The 20,333-nt window shown below is 41.1% G+C and overlaps 1 protein-coding gene across 2 annotated transcripts in view; it reads right to left on the bottom strand.

Annotated features, from left to right (window-relative positions):
* The window catches only part of osbpl9 (oxysterol binding protein-like 9), a 36,198-nt gene that overhangs the window by 11,843 nt on the left and 4,022 nt on the right, over positions 1-20,333 (bottom strand). The window contains exons 3-10 of one of the 2 annotated variants that reach the window (XM_058072580.1): positions 19,558-19,636; positions 12,816-12,892; positions 6,777-6,872; positions 5,428-5,475; positions 4,186-4,215; positions 4,043-4,093; positions 3,652-3,690; positions 30-123 (exon numbers count right to left, since the gene is read on the bottom strand). In XM_058072580.1, the coding sequence (XP_057928563.1) occupies positions 30-123; positions 3,652-3,690; positions 4,043-4,093; positions 4,186-4,215; positions 5,428-5,475; positions 6,777-6,872; positions 12,816-12,892; positions 19,558-19,636 (514 nt within the window). The remainder of the gene's footprint in view (positions 1-29; positions 124-3,651; positions 3,691-4,042; positions 4,094-4,185; positions 4,216-5,427; positions 5,476-6,776; positions 6,873-12,815; positions 12,893-19,557; positions 19,637-20,333) is intronic. The other variant, XM_058072581.1, reaches the window with a different exon arrangement.

Genomic DNA, 20,333 nt, shown 5'->3' on the forward strand with positions numbered 1-20,333 from the left:
GCATGTGGTATGGAAACAATGTGCACTACCTGTGGGTAGAGTGGTCTGTGTTGGCATTGTGGCGTTGGCTACTGGAGTGTCCAGAGGGGGCTGGTAGATCCCATCCACTGGGTTGATGGTGCTCTGAAGCAAAACAAATGCAGTTTGGCCATCAATGTTACAAAGCATGGACATGCGCCTGACCATCTGCTATGATCAGTAACTGTACCACTGCCTGCTTACCCAGGCTCCGTCAATAAAAGGAAACTTTAGAAGAAAACTATAGACGGTCGATAAGTTACAAGGAAACTTACTGTATATTATGACAATGGATCAGCCTAATGATACAGTCATGTAGAAACCAAAACCATGATATAAAATATGCACTGCCTCTGTCCTGCAAGGCCAAATCAATTCCCTTTGACTTCACTTCCTGGAAAGAGTGACATTACCAGATGTCATGAATCAGATCAATATTATACCATCCAGCAGTAGCTGTGCACATTAACCAATAGTGTCTCTTGAACTGTGAACAACCTCCCAACCAATCTAAATAAAGCTAATAAACTTCAGGCTAAAATCGTTTACATGTCGACATCCCGATAGTGAACACCAGCTGGGACATTCTACTCTGCAGGATACTGCCATCATCACCATCACGATAGGTCCATGCAGTAAGCAGACAGAAGCAATGACAACATGTGAACATTGTTGTAAAAACAGACCCAAACATCCATCCATCCCCTTGTTCCACAGTGCAGCGGGAGGACCCTCAACGTCCTAACAGCGTCACAATTTGCTGTTGCTTTCAATGACACTGGACTGCTTAACTCTTGTTCCGAGAGTGTTATGGACTTGGCTGATCATTTTAACTCAACTTGATTGTGCCCTTCAGGATTAAGTGAGCTAAAGTTGTGTCAGAGTCGCGGTTGAATAAGAACTCAGACAAGAATGCAGACGTGCTGAGAGATGTTGCCTATACCAAGACAATGCTTCGCTAATCATCAGCAAGCTTTAAATGTGCTTAATCGCATTGTGAAACCCTGCAACAAAGTTGGCATGGTGCCTTCCGTCAAGTATCTGTGACCAGTTTTTGGTGTGTTTCACTGACAAGGTTTCAGCTATTCGATCCTATGTTCTAACATCTTCTGCTGTTCCCCCCTGTGGTCCTTGTCTGTGTCAAGCTGTTTTTGAGCAGTTTGAATGATCACAGGTGGTCCATGATGGGAGACCGTCATATGGCCCCTTGGATTGTCTCCCACCTAATCTGCTAAAGGATGTTTTTATTACCATTGGGCCTTGTATTATGAGGCTAATTAATGCCTCTCTTGGTTCAGGTTGTGTCCCTCCATGTTTTAAGCAGGCTATAGTGCAGCCGCTCAATTTGGCCCCGGATATTCTGTCGAATTTCTAAGCACCCCGTTCTTTCTAAGGTGTTGGAGGTGGATGTTTACTCAGTTGCAGGCCTACCTTAATACGACTGGTATTTCTGAAAAATGTCAATCTGGTTTTAAATTGCGGCATAGCACCGAGACTGCACCAAGGGTTTTTAATGATTACAGATTCTGGTAGCTCTGCTGTCCTTTTATTGTTAGACTTACAGTACATACATACGTACATGCCGTCAACCATGATATCCTCCTGTCGTTTGGACCTATATGTAGGTTGTAAAGGACCTGTTCTCCAGTGGTTTCACTCCTATTTATATGGAAGGTCCTTTTCTGTCACTATGGTCAAGCTTAGTTCTGGTGTGCCTCATGGCTCCAATTTGGGTCCAGTCTTGTTTGCTCTGCCTTTGAAATCAGGTACAGACTCCTTTCCTGCCATTTTGAACTGCCGATATCATGCAGTAGTTGTCTCTGAATTTCCTTAAACTTAACGAGGGAAAAAAATGACATTTTTGTTTTGGGCAATCCAGCTCTTTTAGATGGTGTGGACAGTGTGCTTGGCCCGTTATCTTCGTACTGCCAACCATATACCTTGGCATGGTTTAAGATGGTTCTTTTAAATTGAGATAGTTAGAAAAGGTATAAACATTACTACCTTTCAGAGTAATCTACCTACTTGTCGCCTGTTAACGGATATCAAGAGACGGGAACATGTAACCTCAATCCGCCTCTCTTTGCACTGGTTACCTGTTACTTACAGGATCCAGTTCAAAATTCTGCTCTTGGTTTTTACATCACTAAATGGGCTGGCTCCCTCAAACTTATCTGACTTATTGACTGTTTATGTTCCTACCAGAAGTATGAGGTCCAGCTCACAGCTCCTTTTAACCATGCCTCAATCTAATCTTAAATCTCGATAGGGAGTATGTATAGGGTCATAGGGCCTTCTCTGTTGCAGGTCAGAGACTTTGGAATAGCTTGCCTCTTAACATAAGATCTGCACAATCACTGGAGCATTTTTAATCCTTACAGAAATCTTACTTTTACTGTCGGGCTTTTAACACAGGTTAACCTGGGCTTTGTTTTTTTTTAATTGCTTGTATTTATTGTTTTTTGCTGTATGTCAGACAATCAAAACAAGACCAATAATAGACACGGAAACGGTTTCTTCCATACTCAGTGGAAATGATCAATAATACATTCAGCTGGTGTTTCCAGAAGTTTAAACTTAGTGGATAAGCAATGCATCAAGCACACATGCATATTAGAGGATGGATGTGACAGACGCTTAAACCGTTATAAAGCCCTAAAAATGTATATTTAGCACACAGCTTATGGCGTGTGAAATGTGCATGTAGATTTAAAGAGAGCACACACTGTCCCATTATCAGTAATGCTGTATGTAATGTCTGTGAGATTAAGTCCATGATATAAGAGCAACATAAGCAAGTAAACGGTTTTCCCTGGTGGGATTCGAGCATCAGCACTGATTTCCTTAATGCAAGATTCCAATTGCATGAAAGTCATCTTGTAATATTTGCTTTTCTGAACAGCTTAGTGAATTTCAAGTGCAACCAATGCCAGCCATGAATTATTGGTGAAAAGTTTTAGCGTTAGAAGAAGCATTATTCAACATGCACATGGAGAACAGTGGCCTCTGGTTCTCAAATCACAAATGAGGAAGTCACTGTTCCCAAATGTGGACATGCAAACAGTTTTACATCCTAGTAGTCCATTATAGCTTTAGAAAAGAGTAATTACATCACAGACTACTAGTACTAGTACTAGATAGAACATGCCAAAGGTTGTTTTGACACCTGCATGGATAGCCACCCAGCTATTAGTGTCCGATGGATCAATAAGCAGGCAGTGTGTACGCAAGATAAATCAATGGTGAATTTGTTGTGGAAGGCTGAATGGGTGACATGAATAGCAACATTCTCATACAAGCACAAGTCATGTATGAACACACAATGCACATTTACTGTAACACAGCTTTTAACACATACAGTCACACCGATAAAGAATAGTTCCCAACCACTGCTAAAAAGACTAAAATCAGATGAAATCAGGAAGTTGTTTTAAAAGATCAAGAGGAAATAGTGGCAGATGTGAGAGAAAAGCTTGAGATGGATACAAATCTCCATATCAGACTGCATGCACTAAAAAAAGAGATTTCATTGGAACCGCTTTCCTACAGTGTGAAGTGAATCAAGCGGGAAAAGAAAAGTTAGCAGTTGTTTGTTTTCAGTCCTTGCCATGTGACAGAGAATGTCAAACTTACTATAAGTCCGTTTGCGTGTTGCTGTTCGTTACTTTGGTCCTTAAAATTTTAAGAAGACAATGTTAGACTATTTGCTTTGCTGTCATGACTACATAATTTACCAACTTGCCACGTTACGTATTCTTTTCATCACATTACTACATCAATAGTTTTCATACAGGAACGAGTGGAAAGAACCATTATAAACAGTTTAATGTAGTTTTACAAATTTTCAAAAGTAGAATCGGACATGTGATGAAATGACAACTGGGCTAGATCCTCATTGGCCGTTGACCCAAGTAGCAGACATGAGCTGGGAACTACCCCAGAAATAAGACACAGCCAACAGTCAACACATATGGTCACATGATGATTACACACAACAGCATGCGGGCAAAGATATCACACCTACCTTGGCAATTTGCAGCAGAACAATACAGTGTTTGATGGACTCTACCATACTCTGAAAACACCAACACAGGAATGAAATAAATAAGCAGGAACTGACTTCAAAACTGAAAAGCAGGAAGGAAAGTGTGTCAAGTTCCAACTTACACAAGTAGTCTCTTTCAAATGGTCTATTTTCTGAAAAACAAAAAGGAAAATTAATATGAGTTTGCTTGCAGTCAACATGTTACATTTCTGACTCTGTCACTGACAATAGGAGTGTTCCTTTGACCTTGGAAATGTGGTAGAGGCTGTTGATAGGTTCCAAAAATAAAGCTTGTGAACATTGTGCAACTTTCTGGTGATAACAATTTTCAATTCAATCAAACATAACCATTACTTTTTAAAAAACTGAATCAATGTGGTCAACTGTTCGCTGAGTTTTCATATATTCATACTGTATATACTCGTATACATATTAGGGGTGCTCCGATCGATGGGCCACAGATCGGTAACGGCCGATACCAGTGAAAAAAGGATGATATTGACATAGGCCGATACTTTCTTTAAAACGGTGATCCTATCCTCCGATCCCCTGCGCCTATCAGCTCCGCCTCCGCTGCAGCATTTAGAACATACATGTCTGCCGTGTGTGGGACTTCCTGTCTTGAGAGAGTGACTAAGTTTTGCACCCCAAAACGTGCCTCACCGTGGTGGCACTTTGAAAATCTTTACATTGGTGCGACTTCTGGGGGGTGAACACTTGGCAGGGTGTGGTGAGTTTGAGGCTCGCGATCATCGTCATGCAGCGGCTATAAAGCCCTGGTTCCAACCTGCTGTACTTGCGAGTGTGGGCAAACCTCAGTACGGATTTGGGAGCATGCTGTGTAGGGGGAGGAACTTTCATTGTGTGCTGCGGCTCCGGATGATGTGTGACGTGTGAACATTTGCGCCGCGCTTGAAACAGCCGTTGTGAACACTGATATCACACCATCTCTCCGGGCACAGAAGAAGAAGTCGGCTGTATCTGCGCTTCAGAAGGCACCGCATGTGGCTGGAACGACCCAGCAGAGGTAGATAAACCAGCTTTACACTCAGTTTTTCAGTTTTAAGTTAATAATGTGAGAAGATAAGACATAGAAAACGTGAGTTCTGAATACCAGCATTTGTTCATGTTCTGGTAACTCAGAATTCGCTCTGGTTGTGAGTGCGTTGCTCACTGGTGTCGCCACAGCTGCTTGTCACCTCCCGTGTGAAGGGTTTCGTATGTGTTGGCGATGAGTTTCACCAATTACAGTCGTTAGTCACCTCCCATGTGTGGAGCCCATTACACTGCATCTCGTAATGCTTGGTGACCAGAACCGAGAAAGCTTAGACACAAAAACAGTGCACAGTACTGCGGGTACTCACTTTGCGTGATTCATCGTCTTTGCAGTCCTTGATCTTGTCATCAAATAGCTGTGAGAAATGGATAGAAAACATGATGAGAAAAGGCAGTGACTGATTGATGCTGCTCTTTGTGCTAATGTAACATACTGTGCCGGATGTTCACAAATATATACCACTATCTAATTACTTCAATTCTGGACTACTGAGTGCCCCTGACTGTAATCAAAATAATAATCAAAATCAAACTTTATTTATATAGACTGTTACATTGGCTGTAGCTGAACTAAAGTGCTGTACAACAGTGCAAGAAAAACTAAAATAAAAGAACAAACAACAGGAAGAAAATGTAAAAATAAATAAGTGTGACAATTTTCTTCTGTGCCAAATTCAGTTTGAAACAAATCAGTCTGAAGTTTTGCCTTAAACAAATGCAAGTCTGCGATGGTCCGCAATTCAATAGGCAAGACATTCCAGAGCGTGGACCAGCTACAGAAAAGGACCGATTAATACCATTGTTTGTAATTCAGAAGCCGCACCAAGAAATATATGTGTATATATGGTTACACATAGGCTGTACTTGTCTAAGATGCAGCTGTCCAAGTTGTGACATGGAATATTTATACAGAAAGATACACTATAAATCTTGCAACCCTACGAGACACTTTTCTTCCCATCAGAGTCCAACAGCTGCCGTCGTCCAAGCAGAAGCTGTAGTAATTCTACATTTGCTCAAACTTACTTAAGATTTGTCAGATCAAAACATGATTGGTGTATAAGATTTAAAAGGTAATATGAGCATCCACTTCACAACTCAAATTCACAACTTCCTGAACGTGCATCACAGGAACTGTGAGCTGTGTCATTGTTTACAAGGTTCAACGTACGAATGCTCCAATCAGGATTTAATGCTGCAGTGTTGAGTCTCGAGTTGGAAGCCTCTAATTTTGACAGCCGACCTGGAATTATGTCATATTTCAGCTGTAAAAATGCCATACAATCTGATATTGGTGCTTGGGTCCCTCTTTTCAGGACAAATTTAAACATCTTCCAGGAGCTGCCGTGCCATAGTCCTTATGATACCGCAATTACCCATACATCAGTGGGAAGCACGGTCTCTAGTTTCAGAAACCATTGAAATTATTTATATTATTCAATACTGGAGGCAATCAAAAAAATCCATGTAAATCCTATTGTTGGCTACAGCTTTGATGTTAAAGGTGAAAAACAAATACAATCTGGAAATGTTGGCTGGATTAAAATGCTATATCTGGCCCGTAGGCTGTGAAGTAGTTACAATATAGCTAATACATATAAACAGTGTGATACACTGCATAGAGCACCAGTGAGGTAAGCACGTCCTGCCATTCTACCTTTAACTGGTCAATCAAAATCTGTAGGTAGGCGTCAGCTTCTGCAAGTTTTCTGTCGAAGTCTTGGACACTGGGTACAAATCCTGTCTCGGCCTCCTGTGTTAAGAAAAACAAAACTGATTTAGTGAAGCCCCCCCCAAAAAGTAAGTCATCCACTATGCTTGTAAAAATTACCAGTCAGAGTAATGTCTGCAATGAGTGTCATGGTCATGCAGGCTTTACACACACATCATGGCAAACAGTTACATCAACAGTTCAGGAGAAACTTCCAGCAACTGGTCCACATATGAGAACTATTGTTTACAGCCTTGCCTATACAACTGGCTAGCGGGTCTGTCAGTGTGACTGGGATTTGAGCATTCCCGCCTTCAATCTGTGAATCAAGGTGATCGAGACATGAGAGCTACTGAGAAAAGACAGGGTGTGCACAGACAGATTTACTGAGGTGCCCGTAATTGCTGCTTGATTAAATCCAGACATAATACAGGCACACAGCAATCAAGTTAAGGGCAATTTAATTTAGCAAAAGCCATTAAAAGGTCATTACCAGACAAGTGGCAGAGAAGATGCAATGGAGCATATGTCTAGGCTAGGCATGGGCTGGTTACTGGTTGCAAGGTATACCACGGTATGAAAAAAGGTTTCAACACCACTAAATTGTCCATCATTTCGTTCCTGCTGTATGAGAGAAAGTGGTGGTCCAGCTTGAACACTATGTGAAAATACTTTGTCGCATCCTGTGTTAGTCCTCGCAGTTGGAACTAGGCTTCGATGTGGTGAAACCACTGGCATGAGCCGTGTTACCAATGTTTGGCAATGTAACCATCGTGGCAAAGCTAGCAGTGACATTAGTTGCCTTGTTAGCAACATGTGCAGCCGTTGTGGCAAGATGTTTGTCCTCAGAGTTTTGCAATGCTTACTGATTTAGTGTGTATGTCACATGGCTTTGGAGCTATCAAACTAATGTGTAAGCACAGAACACTAAGTACATTGTCCACATGTTCACGTGCATATATTAAAAGGGATAGTTTGGATTTTTTGACAAGAAGTTGTATGATACACCCATAAGCAGAAGTCCGTCAACAGCGACTCAATCCCCACTTTGTGTCCACCCTGGTCCAGGGATACACTCTTAACTGTATGTTTTACTTTCATAGTGTTCTATTACATGGTTTAAAAATGACTGCCTGTGAATATTCTTATTCATCAGGTCACAGTATTATCAGGGCATTCAAATCGATCGCAACTGGACTGTTCAGGTTGTCTTAGAAGAGACGTTTCGCCTCTCATCTGAGCAGGCGTCATCAGTTCATGATCAAAGATTAAAGTGGGGCACGCACCAGTCACATAATGTAGGACAGTTCTAGTCCAAGAGCTTGGTACAAGAGCCAACCATTGTTGGTCTAAAAATGGCTGTTTTGACTTTATTTTTTTTCCTATATTTCAAAATAACCCATTTTAGATGTCCGCATGGTAGACTAGTGGTTAACATGTGGCTCACACAGCCAGGACATCTGGAAGAATCTCCAAGAGGCATCTCTATGTGGAGTTTGCATGTTGTCACCATGTTGCATGTCAGGTTAATTGCCGACTCTAAAATTACCCATAAGTATGAAAGTAAATGTTTGTCTAGTCAGCTGGGATAGGCGCCAGCAACTCCGGCGGCCCTCGTGAGGATAAACGGCACACAAGGTGGGTGGAACATATTTTAAAGATGGAATTATAATACCGTGAAACCATGATATTTTTGCCCAAGGTTATCATACAGTCTGATTGTCATTCCATGCCTTGCCTGGGCTCACCCAAGTAGCCAGACCAAGTCAGTTAGCACAATGGCAAAAACAGGAAAAGACCAAATTAATGTGTACACAAGATGAGACTTCCCTAAAAAAAAGAAAATCAACTCGGAGAAGACAATACATTAACGTCAAGGCAGGCAGTTCCGCAGGATGAACAACACAGGAGATTGTTGAGTCTGCAAGCAGCTACACAAAACACAGCACCTCTCAACATGGAATCAAATCAAGTTCTAATCAAACCTTGTGGGCTGATATGCCTGTTTTGATTTTGTTCTGTCGCTCAGTCCTACTGTATCGTGGACCTGAAGGGCCTTTTCCTCCTGCTCTACACAATCTCCTGGGGATGTGAAGAAAAGCCATAAAGAGCCAAAATGTCGCTGCAGGCCTGCGATCTACTTGTAAAAAAAATACACTGGCTTTATGGAGAACAAAGTCTGCCTTAGCTCAACCTCCAAGCCTGCGGTCAACTGGCCAAACTTCCTCAAAAAGGAGCAAAGGTGCTTTCACTGTCAGCATGACTCCAGGACAACAAACACAAAAATAAACAACATTTTGTCCGATTATGTCCTACTAAAATCATCTATTAAATAACTATTTAACATATATTTTATACTGGACATTAACAACTGTGATTGAAAAATACTAAGCTGCCGTTTTCCCACAGTAAGCAACATTGCATGTTTTACCGAGGCATCCAAAAATGTCACATGCTCCCGTCTTCACAGTTCCATGATATAATCCCTCCCACTAATTCTCACAAGAGATACTGCATGGCTGTGTGCCACATAGTGGACATATTTTAGAGAAGCTTACAAAGTGACACTCAAACACTCATAACCATACCAGACTCAACAAACAACACCGCCCTCACAATTTATATTTGTTTTTCCGCGCAGGATGACCCAAGGCAAAAAAAAAAAAAGCTTCTGCCTTGGCACCGCACTGCAGGTGTTAAAGTTGCTGTGGTGCAGTGTGTGTATGTCTTACTTACAGGGTGCCTCGCTCCAATAGACATGCTGAGCTAAGCTATGCACATCTTGTCCATCAGGCCATTAAAACCTGACGTGGGTTGTTTCCTCTGCCTCTTGTGCACTTTCATTTTCGGCCGATAAAACCCCCTAGTGTGGTGGTTAGCGTCCTTCCTCACACCTCCTTCTTCTTCTTCTCGCAGGAACAACAAACACTGCTCTCCACTACAGGACAACAGTATTAACTGCAACAACCTTCAGACCCAGTTAGCCATGCAGCCACAGTTGATCCAGTCTTATCTGTTATCAGCAGGGCGTTTAGTACGAGGCAGACAGAGCCGAGTTAATCCAGGACCCTCCCCTGGCAGGAAAGGCACACTTCCTCTCACGCAGGCAAAGGAGAGAAAACACACGAAGCAGCAGCAAATGCTGACTGAGGCAAGCATCAACGCCTGCTCCTATTGGCTGAGGGCAGATGGTGGGGCAGATGTTTGGTTGATCCAGCAAGCGGCAGTAAGCAGCTCTCAGATTGGTAGGAGTGGGTCACATGATGCAAACGACAGTAGCGTGTTAGGTGCGTGTGTGCTGAACAATACACAGAAGCATTTGCCATAAAGGGCCGAGATACCAAAAGAGTTGAGGACAATAAATGCATAGAAAATAGGAAAATTAGATGATGTCAGCACCAAAATTTGGTTTTAACAGGATTACTAAGGATTATTAAAAATAGTATGGTCATAAGATACACAAGCACATTCATCAACAACCAAAATTGAATTAATAATTTGTTAAAACAAGGCCAACAAGACACATAGAAATCCTTTAAATCCATAGAAGTCCTTTCCAAACAAAAGAACACAGAGCAGGCAAATGTAAGAACACTTATTGTAAAATTAAATAATCCCTTAACATATCAATTTAAATGTTCTTGGCCGCTAATGAGTTTCATTGCTCCTTCGACATTGTTTTTCATAACTCAGCCTTTGATGATGTATGACAGGAGTAGTGATTAATGAAGGTGACCTCATGCATTGCACTTTGACACTGTTAATTGTCCTATGAGTGCAAAAATACCGTAAACCAACCACTGTACAATAAAACTATAAATTGTGTACTCTGTCATTGCCTGAGAGGAGATTCTAGTTAATTCCATCATCCTATCGCAATAATGCAATCTAGCCACGACCTGCAAAATTAACAATGACAAACTGCAACGCATTGTCAGTGTAAGAAGTAAACATGGCTGAAAGCAAACAAGAGGAGCTGATGAAAAAGACCGGTGGAACAAGCACTATTTGGACTTCCGATCATTAGCAGAAAACAGTATAGTATGGGGAAGTATGGGGCAGCAATTCAATGTTTTTCCTTTTTTGTACTGCCATTTACTTTTATACTTGGGTGGACCTCAGATTTTCTTTTCTTTGCATCTTTTGTGTCATTTAAGCAAAACTATACAAAATTTACTGCTTTCTGCACTACTTTCTACCGTCTAAGACAGGGGTGCTCATTAAGTCGATCGCGATCTACCGGTCGATCGCGGAGGTGGTACTGGTCGATCGCGGCGTGACATTAAAAAAATATCATCCCAGCATCAATGCCGTCACTTGATTGATATACAGGGCAGCCATTCAGATGACAACTGAATGTTGCCCTTCGGGTGACCAATCAAATCAAACAACGTCTCAAAGTGCAGCAGAACTTACGATGTCAGCCTATCATCCATCCCCGTTACTTGATTGACATACAGGACAACCAATCAGATGACAACTGAATTTTGACCTTTAGGTCACCGCTCATGCGTAAACAACGATGCAAAGTGCTAAGCTAGTCGGCGAATTGCGAGATTTTAAGCCCCCGCTAAAGTTTATGGTCACTAAAATGAGTGAAGGAGCTGGACCAAGTAAAAAGGCAAAAACATATCACTTCCATATGGAATATGGAATATTATACGGATATTATGATACGGATATTATCCACGACTGATAAACATTTGGAAGTGTGCGTGAGGCTGGCGCACACAGCAGCTACTGTCCGGACTATGCATCCCTGGCTGGTTCAATTCAGTGCAAGTCATCAAAGTAAACTCAGGTAATTACAAAAAAATTTAATAGTTAATTATGTGTGTTTTGCAATATTGGCTCATTTGGTTATGTAAGGTACATCAACATACATTGTACGTACAAATAATCCTCAATACATTTGAGAATAAATAGATGTTTTGCATTTTTGTAGTGGGTAGATCATTTTGACTCGGTCATTTTAAAAGTAGCTCGCATGCTGAAAAAGTGTGAGCACCCCTGGTCTAAGACATGGCAATATTGGAAAGAAACATTTCAACTAACATAAAATGAAATATTTTATATATTAAGCGTGTGTGACTAATACTGGAAGCATTTTCATTCTTCAAATAATTAAATACATTTATACAGGACCAAATATTGTGAGCTACTTTGTTAAATACTGTACGTTTTATCTGAAGTATCTTTACACGATATTTGAAGAATTTTCTTCATTTAAAGTAGTCATGCCTAATCATTTTTACTTATTAAACTGTTTTTTAAACTTTTTTAATCTAGTTGGTTGTAGTGCTTTTTTGGAATAGTTGCATCAAGGAATTCATCATTGCAATAATTTGCAGTTAGTCCTTAAGACACGGTGAAGTCTCTCTCGTGAGATAGCCTGACAGTGTCTTCAGTGAAATCAGTTAATAAGAATTTGTAGAGAAAAAAAATTAGGTAATGAGGCCATCAAGACACATATAATACAAGAACTGTATAAGTACAATCATCCTCAATGTCCAAAGTCCATTCAAAGTAGGACAACATTTATAGGTGGGTGGATTAACAATTAAATGAAGAGACATTGCTGTTAAAATTCTTTGAATAAAAGATGGCAAAATTGTAACTGGTTCTCATGATATTATATAATGTAAATATATATCATGCCCTCATAATATATACTGTAAATATATATAATTAAAGCTACAGATGACATTTGGCTTATCCAGATCAGACAGATCCGTACAGAAACTTGAATTGCAAAATGTCGCAAAAGCACAGCCATGAAAGTGAAAAGACGACTATCGGGAGTCCCGATACGGCTGTTTGCAAATGGTAAACTATACAGTGCAAACAGAGAGACAGAAATTTGCATAAGCAGACAATAAAGCATAACCAAGCCCTACAGCTTAACAGGTTTTATTCCAACAGTTTGATGGATAACGTGCATGCAAAAAGAGGCATGTTTATACAAACACGTGCACAGTTTCCTACCCGGAGATGGAGGGTGTGACGCAGGATGGTTCCCTCTAAGGCATGGATCCACTTTTCTCGCTCGTCTGCATCTCTGGCTGAGGAAACAAGAATACAGACACACCCAGTGAGCAATATTTCTTATACAGAAACATCAATAAATGTTACACAAGGATGACAAAGGTGACGAGAATGAAAACATCTTTACCAAGGCACTAGTCCTAAAGTTAAAAAGCATCTATTTACTTTAAAACAGAAAACCCCATCAGTGAAAACAATCATTAACAGTGAGGTTCTAAATCATATTTTATTGGCTTGCATTTAAATGCTGCAGGCCTATGATGTCAATTTTCCGAATGAGCCACGTGGGGTTGGTGTGTGAAATAGAGCAGGACAAAGCTGCACCCTCAGTGTACAGACACACAACACCCTCATAAACACACTGCCGGTGACATTGAACACTGACCCAATACAGAACACGTGCTTCATAGATGTAGGGCCAGCAGTATATAGACATACAATATTTTACAATGACAATCCCTTTACTATACTGTTTCTATATCGTTTCCCCTCAGGGGTGAGGTGAAGCCTTTCCCAGCAGACTGGGAGAGCAGAAGAGAGCGACTGGTATGAAAAGGTTTCGTATTTTTTGTCACTCATTGGGTGGGAATGGGTTTTGTCAAACCCATTCAATGGTCGTGGTCAACGGTTGTGGTCATCATGCAAAAAAAAAAGTACAGAATCAGTCTGGACACTGAACACTGAAGATAGTTTCTTAACTCATTCAATCCCGGACATTTTTTTCAAAAGCTGTCCCTCTCAGTACCAACAGTTTTGATGATTTGGACAGATTTTTCAAGGCACAAAGAATATTGTGTTCTAGGGTTTTGACATGGTACAGTATATACCAAAACAGAAAAAAAAGTTTGCTTCTATCTAGATAGATAGACTTTCTTAATTGTCATTGCACAATAACATAGCAGTGAAATTGGCTCCTGTATAATAATAATGTGGAGAATAAAGATGACATCAAATATGAACAACAATGTACAGCATAAACAGTAAATTGCACAAATAATTTAAATAATTTTGGATAAATAATAATAATTTAAAGTTTTGTGTGTGTGTGTGTGTGTGTGGGCAGGTAGTGGGGCTTATTTGGCATTCAGCAGTCTGATGGCCAAGGGGAAGTAGCTGTCTCTAAACCTGGTTGTTCCACAGCGGATGCTGCAGAGCCTTCTCCCCGATCCCAGGCGAGAAAACAGTTCCGAACATAGGTAAGTTTCAGCAAAATATCAGTTCTCGACAAAAACCCCCCAGCTTTTTTCACTTTGACCCAAATTTAGGCAAAATATATAAACAACTATGCCATAACATAACGGTCTTCTGAGATCTGTCAAGTGGACAGTCTTCCCCATGATTGTGTAGCCTACAGACCCTGACTGAGAGACAAGTTATAGACTATAGCTATAGTGTGAAGTGGCGTTAAACTGCAGAAAACAGTTTCAAATGTTAAGTATTGTGGCCGAAAACAAGACAGTACAGACGAAGCAGGTACATAAGCTGAGCAGTGCAGAGAAGCTTTTGAACACAGACAGCCGACCCACTCAGACACCCCCCCCAGCATAATAGACTCTCCAGAGGATGTGGTTACTGAGGCTAATGTTATTTAGCTCCATTCCAGATGGAGACAGCGCTGCAGCCTTGATGTACAGTTTGTCGCAGCACAATATTGTCCCAAGCCTGGGCTAACAAGTAAATGGATTTTATTTTCTCCTGAATGATGAGCGGGTACATTCCAGTAGGACTTTGCACAATAAAAGAACTGCTACTGTAATCTGTCTAGTCAACAAACAAGAAGTTGTTCACCGTGTACAACATTAACAATGACAACACAACAGCACATAAAATGCAGTTTTTTAATTAAACGTTTTATTATTCAGTGAGAAAAAAATGCAAACCTACATGGCCCTGTGTGAAAAACTGAATAACTCCCGAAACCGAATAACTGGTTGGGCCACCCTTGCAGTCTCAGCCACAGTGAAGGGTTTTCCACCATGAATTGCCTTTTGAGGTCATGCCAGAGCATCTCGATAGGATTCAGGTCAAGACTTTGTTTGAGTAGGCCACTCCAAAGTCTTCATTTTGTTTTTCTTCAGCCATTCAGAGGTGGACATGCTGGTGTGTTTGTGCAAGTTGGTTTCAGCTTGATGTCACGAACAGATGGCTGGACATTCTCTTTCTGGATTTTTTGGTAGACAGCATAATTCATGGTTTATCACAGCAAGTCTTCCGGGTCCTGAAGCAGCGAAAAAGCCCCATACCATCACACTACCACCACCATATTTTACTGTTGGTAGTTGGTAGTGTTCTTTTTCTGAAATACGGCTTTACTTTTACACCAGATGTAATGGGACAAAAACCTTCCAAAAAGTTCAAATTTTGTCTTGTCAGTATTTTGGGGATTGTCAAAATGTTTCTGGCTAAATTGAGACAAGCCTCAATGTTCTTTTTATTCAGCAGTGGTTTTCATCTTGAAACTCTGCCATGCGGACCATTTTTGCGCATTGTCTTTCTTATGGGAGAGTTGTGAACTTTGTTGTAGGGTCTTTTGTGACCGATTTATAACCTTTTCCAGACTGATAGATCTCAATTACTTTGTGTCTTGGGGCAATCACTTTTTCCCCACATAGAGTCATATAGGTTTTGATTTAAAAACTGCATTTTGTGTTCAGTTGTGTGAATATGTTTGATGATCTGAAACATTAAAGTGTGACAAACAAGCAAAAAACTAAGCAATAGGGGGCAAAGACTTTTAACACCACTATAGTTTTTGATGCAGTGGAAAGAAAAAAAATGAATAGAATAAAGAATCAATAAAGTTAAATCGGCAATCAAATCAGTGAAGGTGTGTTATATGTATACATGTATGCAAAAAAACATGATTACATATTGTTTAAATCTTGTGCACAGCTTTGCTATGAACCAGGGACAAACTGATTGGAGAACAAAAAGCAAAACCTGACTACATTTCAATTAATTTTGGTGGTTGTCTTTGATATGGCATAAGGAAAAATTGATTATCTTAGAATGGAACTTCTGATGTCAGGTTAAGAGGTCCGAGGTCTGTTACTGGCCACTGTTAGAATAGGATTGTGATGTAAATGTTTTGCGTTAGCACAAGTAGCAGGGGAAACGTTTTGAGTGTGATAGCATAGTTTCAGCTTTACTTTACTTGTGCTGCGAGTGTTTGTTGTTTACCTGTGCAATAAACACACCTTTGTAGAGGTAGATAGGATCGGTTTCATATGTTCATAAAATTATAGAAACCAATCGACCTCATGCTTAATGAAAATGTGAACGAATTAACAATTCAGGGGTCACCCAGTGTCGTTGTATGGGTTATATTTGACCTTTGATGTTGCACTGTATTTTTCCACATCCAAGTCAGGGCATTGAGCACTGAACATTTCCCTATGAAATGCTTAGCCTCTGCTGTCCCTCCTTTGTCCAAAATGCATCTGAATTATTCATGCCACCCTTTTCCTTCCTCCCCCTGCCATCTTTCCTCAAGCTGAGGAGAGGTTTGTGTATGTGCTCCCATGTGATGGAGCAGGGCTAGTCACTCCGGACTACACTCTATCAACATTGCTGAGACCTGAGTGTTGTACAGTGACGATGCATTTTAGAGTGAATATGATTGCAGGTCAGTACAGTTCTATGGTTCAATGGATTGGCTCACGGGTGATTCACCAACTACAACACAAAATACAGACAAAACAGTTTTGGTACAATGGGGTGAAGAAAAGAAGCAGGAAGAGGACCAAGTGCACAAGAAAAAGAAGGGGGGTTGGTTCTCTCACAGGAAGGATGGCGACTGTCGATAAGAGGAGGTGAATGAGGGCCGAGGAAAAGGGGATGGTAAAAGGCTCTCAGGTAACTGATGCGCCGCCAGTGTAGAGGGTCTGATTAATAATGGATGCTCCTCTAAATAAAAAAACATAGAGGAAACAGAAACGCAATCTAAGCTGGCAGAGCAGGTGAATAACTGCACTTCCTAATTCCATATGATATATATATATATATATATGAGTATAACACAACACTCATAGACCCATGTATCATCACGTGTGGGTCGTTTAAAATATGAGCAAAACACATACTGCTAGACATATCCATACTACTGCGCATCCTCAGTGCAGGATCATTTTACATTACAGCAACAAGGGAATCTCCTCTGCAAACATCCTGTGTCTCATCTACAAGCTAAAAGCCTGTCTCATGTTAGGCACATATTTAGTGCTAATTTTCCATTTATTCCTTCAGCAGGACAAAGACCGGATCAGCAGCAGTCTGGGCATATGACAACATTTTTGGCCATATCTGTATATATATATGGCTGCCTCTTGCCATAGCGATACTGTATGTACAGTATATATCACAATACATTTTTGGGCATCCACAGTAACTTTTCAAACATTTCAAAGTAGGTCACAGGTTACAAAAGGCTCCTCTTTTGGTTGCTTTGTGGTAACATTTTGCGTCATTTCGGGTTTTCAGACATCTCCCCCAAAATCAGTCTCAGAGAAGCAAAACTTTGGCAAATTACTATCTTTAGCCGACAACAAACATAACAAGTGTGTATGTTACGTTGACATACTCAAAGCAGGATGAGATGGGATTTAATGCTAGTAATTAGGAGTGCCACTAGATCGTGTGTGACAAGATCTGAAGATTAAAACATGACAATATTTGTCATTTAGAGAAAATCTGTCTCAGAGGAAGAGGACATCCAGAAAACTGTGGCATTGCTACTGTGAATGATAATATATGTAATATGGAGGTGGCAGCGTGCAAGGCAGGATTGAAACTGCACAATAAGTGCTTTAAGCAAACCTTGCAATCCAACCTGCACTTGGCGTTCCCAGCGTCACTCGCTCACAATATGTGACTGTTTTCTTAGGAGTTCAACAGCTGCTGCGGTGTTAAAATCCAAGCAGAAGCTTGAGTAATTCTACATTTGATCAAAGTTACTTATGATCTGTCAGATCAAACATGATCACTGCAGATGAAAACGCAATACTAGAGTCTCGTTCTGACCTGGTGGGAAACTATGCATCACATAGGAACTGTAATTCCTTTAGCAAAAACAAAGCTCATGTACTGCCATCTATTCACGTGTCTTTAAATATCTACACACCAACATAAATTATTAGTGGTATTACAACAACAACAGTGGTATTACAACAACAACAGTGGTATTACAACAACACGAACTTTCATAATTTTCAAGTTTTTGTTTCAATTTGTTTCAACAGAAACAGTTGTTTTGTGACTGAGTGAAATGAAAAGTCTCTTCAGTCCTACATTTTTGTCATTGTAATTTTCTTAAAAGTAATGTTAAAATCCAAAGCCAAATCTATTGTGTCATATATTAAAAGACACTCAAGAATGTGGAGCACCTTGATTATGCACAAACTTTGCCAATGAGAATTCCAGACGATGATAAGAATCTGACGTCATCTCTCAATTATACACATAGCTGTTCACACACACAGTCCGCAAAATGTATCACCGGGGGGGTGGGGGAGAGCTGGGGTACAAAACCCAGCATGCTATGTTAGCATAGTCATACTTTCATACTGTGCCAACAATTGGCTGATATGCTAGGCTGCACGCACCTGCCCATCACACCTGACTCAACAATCTATCTTTCACAGTGTCCTTGAGTCACAACAACAAAACCAATACGCCCAAGCAAACAAAACCCAATGCTCCGCCTAAACTGTAAATCTCAAGACGACGAGCAATTAATGCCACCTCCTCTTCTCTCCTCTCTGGACATGACATGCATGTGGCCCTAGCCAAGGGCGGTATTCTCCTTACCCTTCCGTTTGTAGAACCACAGCATACAGCTTCGGAACACAGACATGGGAGAGGGCATGGAGGTGGTGAGAGGGGCAAAGCGCCCATGGACTGTGGCAGATGACCCTTGAGGATGAGTGGAGGGCGGTTGGATGCAGGTGATGATATGTGAGGGCTTGCTTGGCAGTGAGGAGGTCAAAATGTATACAAATGGGGAGATGGAAGAACAGAGATGAAGGATTGAGGTTCGGTCAAAACCTGGTGGGGGTGATGCAAAAAACAAAACAAAACTGATGTGTGTGCTAGTTTTCTGTCAGAAAAAAAAAGGAGGGACAGGTTGGCACGGCTAAGAGACGTGGGGGGGGAAGACAATCCTGTCCCAATGGATGGACTGACTGGTTGTTACAGTGCTAGCAGAGGTAGGGTTGTAGTGAAGGACGAGGACAGGCAACAGCCGACAGAGACCTGAGCTCAGCTTCCAGCTCAGCAGTATTCCATTATTATTCCCAGAGGCGCAGCTGCAGAAACACACAAGCGGCAATCTTCGTGCTAGCTGCAGTCAGGAGTGCTGAGAAAAACAGATTCCTTCCTTGTTTGCCGTTCCGGAAATCTATTTAATGGGTCGCGCCGCAAATGTCATTGTGACACTCAAACTTCGTGAAGCTAGGTAACATTCCCTTAGAGAGAAGAAAAAGTTCAATTTGCACACAGCCCACTTTGACTCATGTGCATGTTTCCTGGCATAGAAGAGGCTGATCCAAGTCTTTAAAAAGGTGGGGAGGATAAGAGCAGGGAGAGAGAGAGAGAGAAGGATAGAGAAAGACAGAGCAAATGAACAGCGGTGATGGTGGGGAAAGAGAACACGGAGAGATGACTAAATTAAGAAGGGTCAGCTCACCTTGGAAATGGAAAGTCTTCTGGTCCACAGTGATGGTGAATGTGCTGTCGTCCTCGTCATCGATGCCGATTACAGCGCCCTAGGAAAGAGGAAGAGCGAAAAGAGAGAGTGAGAAAAAGAGAGAGACTATGGAAAGCAGGCAGTCAGAGGGACACGTCATACTCCACTTTCAGTTACTTTCCTCTTTCTTCGTGTCTTTATAAAATTACCTTGGCTCCAACCTCAGAACCTTCTAAAAGAACTAATCTCCTCCTGACATATATCTCGCTCTCACACACACGCACACAAGATCACTGTTCCAGTCACATACACAAGCACAGCCTTTTGGAGCAAATGTGGGAGGGGAGGAGGAGATGGGATATGGGAAAGCAAAAGGAGGAGAAAAGCAGGGAGGGAAGGAGAGCAACAGACACACAAGGGACAAGCAGCAAACAGATTAAAAAAGACTGCAGAGAAACAAGACTGCTGGCGAGCTGTCCAAAGCAAACCTTACTGGGCATGTGACTACAGCCCTTTAATGCAAAAAACAAACAAAACAGTGATCATACATTGATGAGTACCTCACAAAAGTGAGGTTAATTTTTCAAAGTTATTTTATTAATTGGGATTTTAGAAATAGAGGATTTATATGTCCTCTGTACACTGCATTACGGGTTATCCTAACTGATCTTTTCTGTAATAAATTTAGCGAGTGGTTATTATAGTTATTTCCCCATGTTGATGCATCAAGAATGTTTCTATCCTACCATAAAAGGACCAGATCATAAATGGTTAGC

Source organism: Doryrhamphus excisus, chromosome 5, assembly GCF_030265055.1.
Source record: "Doryrhamphus excisus isolate RoL2022-K1 chromosome 5, RoL_Dexc_1.0, whole genome shotgun sequence".
Taxonomy (NCBI): Eukaryota; Metazoa; Chordata; class Actinopteri; order Syngnathiformes; family Syngnathidae; genus Doryrhamphus; species Doryrhamphus excisus.